General features: G+C 45.6%; 1 protein-coding gene across 1 annotated transcript in view; it reads left to right on the forward strand.

Moving 5' to 3' along the window:
* Nucleotides 1-521: 521 nt before the first annotated feature.
* ESCO2 (establishment of sister chromatid cohesion N-acetyltransferase 2) overlaps nucleotides 522-14,527 on the forward strand; it is a 40,972-nt gene continuing 26,966 nt past the window's right edge. The window contains exon 1 of the mRNA XM_073624895.1: nucleotides 522-689. Within this exon, the coding sequence (XP_073480996.1) occupies nucleotides 637-689 (53 nt within the window). The 5' untranslated portion in view covers nucleotides 522-636. The remainder of the gene's footprint in view (nucleotides 690-14,527) is intronic.

The raw sequence follows: 14,527 nt of genomic DNA on the forward strand, positions 1-14,527 counted from the left end.
GGCGGGAGAGGAGAGGAGGCGGGGCGGGAGAGCCACAACACGGAGAAGACACACACGGGGGGGGGCTAAATGCAGGATAACACCCGGGGGGGGCGGGGGCAGACAGGCGTGTAAACTCATAGGGGGCGGAGGGGAAAAAAAACAAAAAAAAAACAACACACCCAGGGGGCGGAGCCGTTATAAAATGCAAAACTCCGGTGGGTGTAGCAATATGTCCGCTCTCAGTATATCCTAACTATGGAGGAGTGCGGGGAGGATGTAGCAAGATGGCGGCGACGGAACGTCAGTTCCGTTACACAAACTGACGGGTCGCCGTATCTGAAGAAACATCGCCAAAGCGGGAGAACATACGAGGGGGGGGGGCGTTGTTACGTCATAATCGCCAACCTATCAGAAACTCCAACCGCTTGTACTGCGCAGTTGGGAGTTTTTTTTTTGAGACAACACGGCGTCAGGAGCGCGCGCGCTACCAGCTCGCCTCACACAGCGCGGACTCAGTGTCGGGAGCGCGCCCCCCCCCCCCATCTCGCAGAGGATGCCGGGAACTGAGGTTTGAAGTCTCTGGCGGGAGATAGTGAGCGGTAATCGCCGTGTTCAGTCAGTGTGTGTGTGTGCTCGGACCGATCTCTTCCCGCCATGGCCGCCCGGACACCCCGCAAGAGGAAGTACAGCTCCGCCACTGGAGACGGGTGAGAGGGATGGGGGGACATTGTTATCTCATACAGTATATAGATTTACACTGTCTGGTAATACATAGCTAGTATGTTCAGCAACTACAATTCCCAGCGTGACCCGAGGATCCGTGGGGGGATCTGGAGGAGTTTTTATTTATTTTATTTTTAATTTTTTTTAAATTATTTTGTATTCTCATATGATTGTTCTGTAATGAGTTGCAGTTCTCAGGGGGACCCATAGGTGGCGGTGTAGTACACGGAGCAGATTACAGTAGCTGTCACTGTTGCTATCATGTAATGGACTGCAGTTCTCAGGGGGACCATAGGTGGCGGTGTAGTACACAGAGCAGATTACAGTAGCTGTCACTAGTGCTATCATGTAATGGACTGCAGTTCTCAGGGGGACTATAGGTGGCAGTGTTGTACGCAGATCTGATTACAGTAGCTGTCACTAGTGCTATCATGTAATGGACTGCAGTTCTCAGGGGGACTATAGGTGGCAGTGTTGTACGCAGATCTGATTACAGTAGCTGTCACTAGTGCTATCATGTAATGGACTGCAGTTCTCAGGGGGACTATAGGTGGCAGTGTTGTACGCAGATCTGATTACAGTAGCTGTCACTAGTGCTATCGTTATGTAATAGTAATGGACTGCAGTTCTCAGGGGGACCCATAGGTGGCAGTGTTGTACGCAGATCTGATTACAGTAGCTGTCACTAGTGCTATCGTTATGTAATAGTAATGGACTGCAGTTCTCAGGGGGACCCATAGGTGGCAGTGTTGTACGCAGATCTGATTACAGTAGCTGTCACTAGTGCTATCGTTATGTAATAGTAATGGACTGCAGTTCTCAGGGGGACCATAGGTGGCGGTGAAGTACACGGAGCAGATTACAGTAGCTGTCACTGTTGCTATCATGTAATGGACTGCAGTTCTCAGGGGGACCATAGGTGGCGGTGTAGTACACAGAGCTGATTACAGTAGCTGCCACTAGTGCTATCGTTATGTAATAGTAATGGACTGCAGTTTTCAGGGGGGACCCATAGGTGGTGGTGTTGTACACAGAGCTGATTACTGTAGCTGTCACTAGTTCCATCGTTATGTAATAGTAATGAACTGCAGTTCTCAGGGGGACCATAGGTGGTGGTGTTGTACACAGATCTGATTACAGTAGCTGTCACTAGTGCTATCGTTATGTAATAGTAAGGCCCCTTTCACACTGGGGCGGTGGGGGCGTCGGCGGTACAACAGCGCTATTTTTAGCGCTGCTGTACCGTCGTTCTTGCAGCGGTATTCGGCCGCTAGCGGTGCGGTTTTAACCCCCTGCTGGCGGCCGAAAAAAGGGTTAAAATCCCTCGTACAGCGCAGCTATAGCCGCGGTATAACCGCGCTGTCCCATTGATTTCAATGGGCAGGAGCGGTGAATACACCGCTCCTTCACCGCTCCAAAAAAGCGGTTTGCAGGACTTTTTTCACCGCCCTGCCTGCGCACCGCTTCAGTGTGAAAGCCCTCGGGCTTTCACACTGAACAAACAGCGGAGGCTGTTTAGGGGCGGTTTGCAGGCGGTATTTTTAGCGCAATACCGCCTGCAAACCGCCCCAGTGTGAAAGGGGTCTAATGGACTGCAGTTTTCAGGGGGGACCCATAGGTGGCGGTGTAGTACACGGAGCTGATTATAGTAGCTGCCACTAGTTCCATCGTTATGTAATAGTAATGGACTGCAGTTCTCAGGGGGACCCATAGGTGGCAGTGTTGTACGCAGATCTGATTACAGTAGCTGCCACTAGTTCCATCGTTATGTAATAGTAATGGACTGCAGTTCTCAGGGGGACCATAGGTGGCAGTGTTGTACGCAGATCTGATTACAGTAGCTGTCACTAGTGCTATCGTTATCTAATAGTAATGGACTGCAGTTTTCAGGGGGGACCATAGGTGGCGGTGTAGTACATGGAGCTGATTACAGTAGCTGTCACTAGTGCTATCGTTATCTAATAGTAATGGACTGCAGTTTTCAGGGGGGACCATAGGTGGCGGTGTAGTACATGGAGCTGATTACAGTAGCTGCCACTAGTGCTATCGTTATGTAATAGTAATGGACTGCAGTTCTCAGGGGGGACCATAGGTGGCGGTGCTGCGCTCCAAGTGATGATAAAAAAAGTATAAAAGTGCTAAGTGTTCAAAATGATAGACTCCAAAGTATTCAAATTCATACACTTCAAAAAAACACAATATAAATGCAAAATAATAGTAGACAATCTAAAGCGCTAAGTACTCAAAATTAGATGGATGATAAACTTCCAATGTGCAATATAGGGGCGACTTGTACAAAGGAAAAGCATCCAAATCGAGGCTATCCTAAACAGAATAAGGGCCCTTTCACATGGACGTGTCCGGGCTCCACTTTGCTCAGCGGGGATCGCTTGGTCACCCATAGACTTACTATAGGGCTTCCGTTGTCGGCTGTGTCCTCTGCACCCGCTGCTGACAGCTCAGCGTGGGACAAGACTCGCAAAAATGTATAGCGATTGCTTCTTTACAGGGCTAGATAGGTTAATGTTAGATCATGGATGTCTGGAGATGTAGAGATGTTAGGGTGGACTTATACTTTAATACCTGGTGTTGACAGGTACCGGCTCCCACTTCCGCTTGAATTGACTGGGCAACGCGAGAAAAAGTCTTCCTCCTCACACATGCGCACCAGGCAGCTGGCTGTCACATAGGTACTCACATAAAAGCAAATAAATAGAGTAAAAACAAAAAAGAGCAGCGAGCGGAAGAAGCAGACGACTCCCTGATGAAGTCACGTGATCGTGACGATACGCGTCGGAATAGACGGGCACCGGAAATGTGAGGGTGCGAGCTTGCTGCTCGTTTTGTTTTTACTCTATTTACCTGCTTTTATGGGAGTACCTACCTTGGCTGTAATCAAACACCTAGTTTTTACATACTTCACTATTGGGGTCCCCCGTTCTCTTTCTCTATATTATTGTTGTGTCTATCTAGGAGGATTTCTACCGCTATTGATTTATATAAAAGGAGATATATTCTAATGAGAAGCATCCACCAGGACACCAGGCTCCATAGATATTGCCATCTAGAAGAAATTCTTAGGGTGACCTACTGCAGGACCCCGGAATTCCGGATTACCTCCTGGCTATTTCACGCCGTTACCTTACAGCGGTAAGGAGCCATTGCACCCCGAGGTGTGACTGCACTGAAGGAAAAAAAATCACCAATTCACACCATAACAACACATTGGGGGTTGATTTACTAAAGGCCAATAGACTGTGCACTCTGCAAGTGCAATTGCTCTAGAGCTTAGTAAATGAGGTAAAGGTTCAATTTGCAAAGAGAACTCTTTACCAATTACATGCAAGGAAAATAAAAATACAATTTTATTTTGCTTGTACATGATTGGATGATGGAAGCACAACTGAACTTTGCAAAGTGCACAGAGTATTTGTCTTACACTGTGCCAGCTGGTGGATGTTAGAGACGTTGTGCTCCTCCACCTTCTGTTTGAAGATGCCCCACAGATGATCAATAGGGTTTAGGTCTGGAGACATGCTTGGCCAGTCCATCACCTTTACCCTCAGCTTCTTTAGCAAGGCAGTGGTCATCTTAGAGGTGTGTTTGGGGTCGTTATCATGTTGGAATACTGCCCTGCAGCCCAGTCTCTGAAGGGAGGGGATCATGCTCTGCTTCAGTATGTCACAGTACATGTTGGCATTCATGGTTCCCTCAATGATCTGTAGCTCCCCAGTTCCGGCAGCACTCATGCAGTCCCAGACCATGACACTCCCACCACCATGCTTGACTGTAGGCAAGACACACTTGTCTTTTTATTCCTCACCTGGTTGCCACCACACACGCTTGACACCATCTGAACCAAATAAGTTTATCTTGGTCTCATCAGAGCACAGGACATGGTTCCAGTAATCCATGTCCTTAGTCTGCTTGTCTTTAGCAAACTGTTTGCAGGCTTTCTTGTGGATTATCTTTAGAAGAGGCTTCCTTCTGGGATGACAGCCATTCAGACCAATTTGATGCAGTGTGCAGCGTATGGTCTGAGCACTGACAGGCTGAACCCCCACCCCTTCAACCTCTGCAGCAATGCTGGCAGCACTCATATGTCTGTTTCCCAAAGACAACCTCTGGATATGACACTGAGCACGTGCACTCAACTTCTTTGGTTGACCTTATGAGGCCTGTTCTGAGTGGAACCTGTCCTGTTAAACCGCTGTATGGTCTTGGCCACCATGCTGCAGCTCAGTTTCAGGGTCTTGGCAATCTTCTTATAACCTAGGCCATCTTTATGTAGAGCAACAATTCTTTTTTTCAGATTCTCAGAGTTCTTTGCCATGAGGTGCCATGTTGAACTTCCAGTGACCAGTATGAGAGTGAGAGCGATAACACCAAATTAAACACACCTGCTCCCCATTCACACCTGAGACCTTGTAACACTAACGAGTCTCATGACACCGGGGAGGGAAAATGGCTAATTGGGCCCAATTTAGACATTTTCACTTAGGGGTGTACTCACTTTTGTTGCCAGCGGTTTAGACATTAATGGCTGTGTGTTGAGTTATTTTGAGAGGACAGCAAATTTACACTGTTATACAAGCTGTACACTCAGATTAGTTGCCTGCCGCATGCAGCTCAGACTGATTGTTGAGTGTATGTTAACCACCTGCCGCCCGCCACATAGCAAACTGACGGCGGCAAAGTGGTTGATAAATCCTGTCATGACGTCGCCAGGATATCAAGCCACTGCGCGCCCCCGGGAGCACGCATCACAGCAATCGTTGTTGTGGAGTGTCAGTCTTACACACTGCAACACCGGTCTAGGTAAAGAGGATGCCCACACTGGACCACCAGGGACGCCCTCCACTAGTCACCACCAGGTATGCCACCCATGGCCACCAGGGATAACAATCAGTGCCCACAATGGATGTCTGCCAATCAGTGATGCCCATCAGTAGCATCATTAGTGCACTTCATCAGTGCCCGTCAGTGCAGCCCCATCAGTGAAGGAGAAAGCTTACTTATTCACAAAGTTTTGTAACAGAAACAGAAAAAAATTTTCTTCAAAATTTTCGGTCTTTTTTTATTTGTTTAGCAGAAAATAAAAACCGCAGAGGTGATCAAATACCACCAAAAAGAGAACTCTATTTGTGGGAAGAAAATGATAAAAATTTAGTTGGTACAGTGTAGCATGACAGCGCAATTGTCATTCAAAGTGCGCCAGCGCTGAAAGCTGAAAATTGGTCTGGGCAGGAAGATGTAGAAGTGTCCTGTATTGAAGTGGTTAATGACCCCTCACAATCACTTTGCAAAACTTTGAAATGAATCGATTTACTATCTTCATCAGTCAGCCAGCCGATTATTTGACCTGCATACAGAACGCATTATTTGTTTACATATCATGTATTACAGTGCAGCACACATACAGCTCAGTACACCGTCTATACATGTCAGTAAGTCAGTCCTGGGCAGGAAGTGAGTGGTTCTAAAGGCCACAATTTTTTTTTATACAGTATATTTCTCCTCTAATAGTATATACAGTATATTTCTCCTCTAATAGTATATACAGTATATTTCTCCTCTAATAGTATATACAGTATATTTCTCCTCTAATAGTATATACAGTATATATCTCCTCTAATACTATATACAGTATATCTCTCCTCTAATGGTGTATACAGTATATCTCTCCTCTAATGGTGTATACGGTGTATCTCTCCTCTAATGGTGTATACGGTGTATCTCTCCTCCAATGGCGTGTACGGTGTATCTCTCCTCCAATGGCGTGTACGGTGTATCTCTCCTCCAATGGCGTGTACGGTGTATCTCTCCTCTAATGGCGTATACGGTGTATCTCTCCTCCAATGGCGTGTACGGTGTATCTCTCCTCCAATGGCGTGTACGGTGTATCTCTCCTCCAATGGCGTGTACGGTGTATCTCTCCTCCAATGGCGTGTACGGTGTATCTCTCCTCCAATGGCGTGTACGGTGTATCTCTCCTCCAATGGCGTGTACGGTGTATCTCTCCTCCAATGGCGTGTACGGTGTATCTCTCCTCCAATGGCGTGTACGGTGTATCTCTCCTCCAATGGCGTGTACGGTGTATCTCTCCTCCAATGGCGTGTACGGTGTATCTCTCCTCCAATGGCGTGTACGGTGTATCTCTCCTCTAATGGCGTGTACGGTGTATCTCTCCTCTAATGACGTGTACGGTGTATCTCTCCTCTAATGGCGTGTACGGTGTATCTCTCCTCTAATGGCGTGTACGGTGTATCTCTCCTCTAATGACGTGTACGGTGTATCTCTCCTCTAATGGCGTGTACGGTGTATCTCTCCTCTAATGGCGTGTACGGTGTATCTCTCCTCTAATGGCGTGTACGGTGTATCTCTCCTCTAATGACGTGTACGGTGTATCTCTCCTCTAATGGCGTGTACGGTGTATCTCTCCTCTAATGGCGTGTACGGTGTATCTCTCCTCTAATGGCGTGTACGGTGTATCTCTCCTCTAATGGCGTGTACGGTGTATCTCTCCTCTAATGGCGTGTACGGTGTATCTCTCCTCTAATGGCGTGTACGGTGTATCTCTCCTCTAATGGCGTGTACGGTGTATCTCTCCTCTAATGGCGTGTACGGTGTATCTCTCCTCTAATGGCGTCTACGGTGTATCTCTCCTCTAATAGTATATACAGTATATATCTCTTCTGTTATTCTCAGAGTATATTAGATATTTTGCTCCCTAACCATATAGTTGGTTATTTATATTTCCCACTGCATAGAGATATTTAAGAATAAATTGCCTTTTTTTTTTTTTTAAACTTTTTTTTAAACTTTACATATTAACTAAATTATACACCGTCCTTTTTTTAAGGTTATTAACTGATTAATCGAAACAATAACCAGCCAACTAATGGATTCTGAAAATATTGGTTGGTTACAGCCCTAATCTGATCCGATGGGTGTGAGCACAACCTTGCGATTTGATTCTGGTGCAGACAACAAAAAAGGTCCTGCACGATTTGGGGCCGAATGCGTTGTGAATTCAGCCATTGCAGAATTTGTATCGCACGCACATCGCATGTGATCTGCTCAGCAATGTGATATCTGTCATCACACCAGTGTGAACCGGCCCTTAAGAATGATCACAGAGGACAGAGGGCAACATTTCAGAGCCCCATCAGGATTCCTCTGTCACATGCCTGACAAAAGGCTCCTGCACGGCCACAATATGTTGTCCTCTGTGATCTTCAATAAAGAGTTTTTTTCCATAGTTCTACTTTAATCTTCAGGCCTAAAATGATATTCTACACGTGAGCAAAAACCACAAAATAGGCTCTGATAGCAAAAAGGTTTAGCCCTGGTTCACCCCCAGTGTGATCTTGTAATCAGTGAGCCGCAGATCAGTGCGATTTGGAGCTCCGATTTCATTGCAGCTGTCGACTTCCTTTAACAGACGTCAATGCAAGTCGTAATGAAATCACAAAAAAAAGTAGTGCAGGGACCTTCTGCGAAGCTGCTGCGACTGCAGTCGCAACAATTTGAACAGTTCCATTGGCGGCAATGGGGTACGACTTGTCGTGCGATTTTTTTTTTTTTTTAATTAGTCGAATCGCACTGGTGTGGACCAGGGCTAAAAAGGGGTAAGTCCACCCTTTCATGAAAAGGTGAACGACCACCAAATCCCCCGGACAGCCTTCTGGAGTGTGATGCTGGCAGTACACACATGTGAATGAGTTCTTGGGGAGAAGATCGGTGAATGCGGCACACAGAGCCGGGAACACGTCTTGGTTGCTATTTTTATCCAGGAGGAATGTAGCTGTCCAGTCTAGAGGGGAGGACCTGTTCACACCAGTGTGTGTGCGTCACATGCATTGCTACAACGCATTGCAGTGTTTTTATATTGAAAAAATTAAAAAAAACTTTATTGAGCTATTTAACCCGTTGCATAGCAGTGCATATTAATGTGCAGCACTTTATTAGTTTTATATATAACTTTATTGAATTATAAGTCCAGGTTCACATTGCTGTTAGAAATTGTACGAGTTCCGCTGAGCTCGCACGGTTCCAACCCGGCAATGCAGTCCGACTTCGGGGGAGATTTGACAGATATCTGCGCGGGTTGCTGCACAGACGTCTATACAAATCTTCACCCCACAGGAACTACTTTTGAGAATCGGTGCGTCGTGTCAGTCGGCTCCGCACCGATTCGGACGATGCAATAGCCGCGATGCGATTTGACATGCCAAATAGTACCAATGTGAACCAGGGCTTAAACGATCGACGCAGCTCATTAACACTTGTGTGAATGAGGACACCCCCAGAACCAGCACCTTCATGCAGCTTTCATAGGCCTGTCTCTGTTGGTCAGCAGGTAACATTGTTCTCATCCTTGTGCTTTACACTATGGGGGGTCGGTTAGTAGTTTTGGGGAGGTCCGTACTTTGGGTGGTCAGGTGCTGTTGTCATCCACCTATCAGACTGTGTGTGACCTCTGGGGTTGGCAGTATAGACCTCACACAAGCATTCTCTGGCAGGGAACTCTGGGAATTGTAGTTTAGCTCTCACAGGACTGTGTGCTGAGCATAGCAGGTGGAACTACAACTCCCAGAATGCCTGCGGTGAAGATTTTCTCCTTTTTTATAGGCAGTCACCCCCTCCCCCTTCCCATGCTTTGGCTTCTGCAGGCTGGTGAGTGCAGAGGGGGAGAGGAGCACTACACAGGGGGTGCAAGTACATGTCTCACAGGCTAGTGGTAGATTGTAATTAGACTACTAGGTAGGTTGCACACAGGCTGGTTGGTGGGGTAGGTTGCACACAGGCTGGTTGGTGGGGTAGGTTGCACACAAGCTGGTTGGTGGGGTAGGTTGCACACAGGCTGGTTGGTGGGGTAGGTTGCACACAGGCTGGTTGGTGGGTAGGTTGCACACAGGCTGGTTGGTGGGGTAGGTTGCACACAGGCTGGTTGGTAGGTTGTGCACAGAGATTGCTAGGTATGTAGCATGCAAGAGGCTGGTAGTGTCGAGTTGTCTTCACAGGCCATGTGCCCCATAGATCAGGATGGAAGTCTCCACCATGTACAGTCCAGGGGGGGGTCAGCAGTATATCTTGCAGTCATGGCCCATGTTCTTCCATTGGTGTATAGGAAAACTAAAGCTGCCCATACTTTATACAACTAGATTGTACAATCTCTATACAAACTTCTTTTAGATTTACCGAAATGTAATATAAAGACGTGCCTAAAGAACACATGGAATTTTATGCAATCGGGCAGACCCTCGTTGATGGTCGATCTGAAGGGCAATTGTACAATCAGATCTGCACAGTGTATGACCCATGTTTATATCGGGTGCAGAAGGGATACTCGTCTTTATATTGCTATGGTAAACAGACGATGCAATGGGAGAGATTTACTAAGGCCTGGTTCACACCTATGCGTTTTTTTTTAGTGTTTTCAGTTTTCCAGAAACACACTACAGTCCATTTACCATGGTTTCCTATGTATGTAGTTCACATCTGTGCGTTTTATGGAAAGAGACAGGGACTTTATTCTGGTTTTTGGTTCCATAGACTTCAATGGATCAAAAATGTGTATTGCAAAATGCACCCAGAATTAGGGCTGGGGAAAAAAATCGATTTAAATCTTGAATCGAGCTGAGAGGTCAAATCGATTCAAAATTTAAGCAGATCGATTTTTTTTTTTTTTTTTAGATATTTTTTTTGGTTTTTTTTCACCGCGCCGATCCTAAGGAGCTGCGGGCAGGAGTTTTTAGGTGAGGCCGCGGCCGAAGCCGGGCCTCGCCTAAAAACTCCTGCCCGCAGCTCCTCTGGACCTGTGTGGTGTCCAAAAAAAACCTCTTTTTGAATCGTGAATTGAGGTTTTTTTTTTTTTTTTTAGAAAATCGCCCAGCCCTACCTGGAATATGCAAACTGCAACCTGCATAGGTATGAACCAGGCCTCAAACTGGAGCATGCAAAATCTGGTGCAGCCGTGCATAGCAACTAATCTGCTCCCCCCCCACTGAATGCGGCTTTGAAATCGTGCAACTTCACTTGAAATCGAACAAATTCAAAGCCTCAGGCATGTCGGTGTGATTTGGCTGATATCTGTGCGGCTTCATGCAGACATGTGTATTTAAGTTGCACCTGAAATCGCCAAAAATAGTGCAGGATCCTTCTTTTTCTTTTTTTTTGTACTTCTTTTTTTGTAAACCAGTTTGAACAGTTCCATTTCCGACCATAGCGTGCAACTTGTCATGCTATTTGGACCTGTGAAAGTTGCGTTGGTTTTAGTAACTAAACCCCAAAGTGTTCTCCACAATATCGCAGCCAGTGTGAAATGTGATAGGATGAAGGTATTGCAAAGCTAAACTTTTTTCACAAAGTATAGAAATCTAAAATTGCAGCGTTGTGTAAGGAATCCATCATGGCGGAAACCCCGTCCAGTACAAGGAGATAACATAGGAGGACCTAGAAGTGTTTTACTAGACTTTTATTATTCTTCTTCTTCTTGTCATAAAGGGAAGTCTGTCAAAGCACATTGTGTATACATCATTGCTTTATGGTGGCCTGCAATGTACTAAACTTGTATTTATCTAATGCAGAGGTAAATCTAAGCAGCTCTCAACATGCAGATAATGGGGCTGATTTACTAAAACTGGAGAGTGCAAAATCATGTGCAGCTCTGCATAGAAACCAATCAGCTTCCAGGTTTCATTGTCAAAGCTTATATGAACAAGCTGAAGTTAGGAGCTGATTGGCTACCATGCCGAGCTGCACCAGATTTTGCACTCTCACGTTTTTAGTAAATCGACCCCAAAGTGTTGCAGGGAAAATGGAATCTAAAACAGAAATGCCGTTGAAGATGACCGATTTTTTTTTTTTTTTTTTTCCTTCACTGTAAGTCCTCATTCCTAGAGGAGCCGAGGCCTGTAGATGGAGGATGGGCTGAGTGTTGATGTGGCTGAAGCCTCCAGATACCTGTGTGCTCGGCTCGTTTACACCACAATCCCTGCGTTTGCTGTGCTTTTTCATTTCTCTTTGAATAATTAAAGTGGAGGGCCACCCTGAAAAAAAAAAAAAATTCACCAAAAATCCTAAAAAAAAAAAAAAAAAAAAAAATTTTGAAAAAAAAAAAAAAGTTTCTTAGTTTCTGTCATAAAATGTTTGTTTTCTCCTGCACTGATGAGGCGGCGCTGATATGTAGAATTGATGGGCACTGATGAGGCAGCACTGATATGTAGAATTGATGGGCACTGATGAGGCGGCACTGATATGTAGAATTGATGGGCACTGATGAGGCGGCACTGATATGTAGAATTGATGGGCACTGATGAGGCAGCACTGATATGTAGAATTGATGGGCACTGATAAGGCGGCACTGATATGTAGAATTGATGGGCACTGATGAGGCGGCACTGATATGTAGAATTGATGGGCACTGATGAGGCAGCACTGATATGTAGAATTGATGGGCACTGATGAGGCAGCACTGATATGTAGAATTGATGGGCACTGATGAGGCGGCACTGATATGTAGAATTGATGGGCACTGATGAGGCAGCACTGATATGTAGAATTGATGGGCACTGATGAGGCGGCACTGATATGTAGAATTGATGGGCACTGATGAGGCGGCACTGATATGTAGAATTGATGGGCACTGATGAGGCGGCACTGATATGTAGAATTGATGGGCACTGATGAGGCGGCACTGATATGTAGAATTGATGGGCACTGATGAGGCGGCACTGATATGTAGAATTGATGGGCACTGATGAGGCGGCACTGATATGTAGAATTGATGGGCACTGATGAGGCGGCACTGATATGTAGAATTGATGGGCACTGATGAGGCGGCACTGATATGTAGAATTGATGGGCACTGATGAGGCGGCACTGATATGTAGAATTGATGGGCACTGATGAGGCGGCACTGATATGTAGAATTGATGGGCACTGATGAGGCGGCACTGATATGTAGAATTGATGGGCACTGATGAGGCGGCACTGATATGTAGAATTGATGGGCACTGATGAGGCGGCACTGATATGTAGAATTGATGGGCACTGATGAGGCGGCACTGATATGTAGAATTGATGGGCACTGATGAGGCGGCACTGATATGTAGAATTGATGGGCACTGATGAGGCGGCACTGATATGTAGAATTGATGGGCACTGATGAGGCGGCGCTGATATGTAGAATTGATGGGCACTGATGAGGCGGCACTGATATGTAGAATTGATGGGCACTGATGAGGCGGCACTGATATGTAGAATTGATGGGCACTGATGAGGCGGCGCTGATATGTAGAATTGATGGGCACTGATGAGGTGGCGCTGATGGGCAGCAATAGGTGTTACTGTGATGGGCACCGAGACTTTATTGAGGGGGCACTACTGGCAGCTGTTGGGCACTGATTGGCACATCTGATGGGGGGCTGCGCTGATAATCAATGTTCTGATTATCAGCACAGACCCCCCCCCCCCCCCCACTCCGGACAGGGAGAGCAGCAGATTGGCTCTCCCTGTCAGTGCAAACCGAGGATGTCAGTCTGCCGTATAGACCGGGCGGGAAGTGGTTATCCACTTCAGGCCCAGAAGACCATTTTTTGTGATACAGCACTGCGTTATTTTAACTGACAATTGCGCGGTCATGTGATGCCGTACCCAAATAAAATTGATGTATTTTTTTTTCCCCACAACTAGAGCTTTCTATTGTTAGTATTTAATCACCCCTGCCATTTTTTTTTTTTTTTTTTTTTGTGCACTATAAACAAAGGCTGACCATTTTGAGAAAAAAAAAATATATTTTTTACTTACTGCTATAAAACATTCCCAATAATTGAAAAAAAAAATCTAATTTCTTCATCAGTTTAGGCCAATTTGGATTCTGCTACATATTTTTGGTAAGAAAAATCCCAATAAGCGTATAGTGATTGGTTTACGCAAAAGTTATAGTGTCTACAAACTGCGGGATAGATTTATGAACTTTTTCTTTTTTTTTTTTTTTTTTTTTTTAGTTTTCTTGTTTACTAGTAATGGTGACAATCAGCGATTTTTAGTGGGACCGTGGCAGACATATCTGACACTAAGTGACACCAATAGAGTGATCAGTGCTAAAAAAAAAAAAAAAAAAGCACTATCACTGTATAAATGACACTGGCAGGGAAGTAGTTAACATAAGGGGTGATCAAAGGGTTAACTGTTCCCTATGAGTGCTTTCTTACTGACTCTAGGAAGAGACACCTCTGTGCAGGAATCTCCATCTTCCTGACAGAACGGTGGTCTGCCTTGTTTACATAGGAAGACTGCCGTTTTGTGTCTTTTAGTGAGCGATCGCGGGTGATCCAGACCCGCTGATTGGCTCCCGCTGTGTCCAATCACAGCAGGAGCGTGGCTCCAGTAGAACGCGCACACCCAGAGCCGATGGGAGATATTTTATACAGGTACATGATTTTGCACTGAAGGGCCACCCTGCTGCAGTATATGTACGTGGGGTGTGTTTGTTTTGTTTGTTTTTTTATTTTTACCAAGTTTTGTTCACATGTGTTTGCAGTATGTTAATGTGCAGAAAGATGCAGTATGCTGGACTTTTGTTTCGTTTTCTTTTTTTGCACATAACAGCACTTCATTGATGTAAACTGGGCTCATTGAAATACATAAATATTTTTTCTTGCATATGTGTTTTATGCTGCGTTTTTACTGTGTTTATATGTCATTTACAGTGGGGGGGAGGAGTATTTGATCCCCTGCTGATTTTGTACGTTTGCCCACTGACAAAGAAATGATCCGTCTATAATTTTAACGGTAGGTTTATTTTAAACGGTGA

Source organism: Aquarana catesbeiana, linkage group LG04 (assembly GCF_042186555.1).
Source record: "Aquarana catesbeiana isolate 2022-GZ linkage group LG04, ASM4218655v1, whole genome shotgun sequence".
In the NCBI taxonomy this organism is placed as follows: Eukaryota; Metazoa; Chordata; class Amphibia; order Anura; family Ranidae; genus Aquarana; species Aquarana catesbeiana.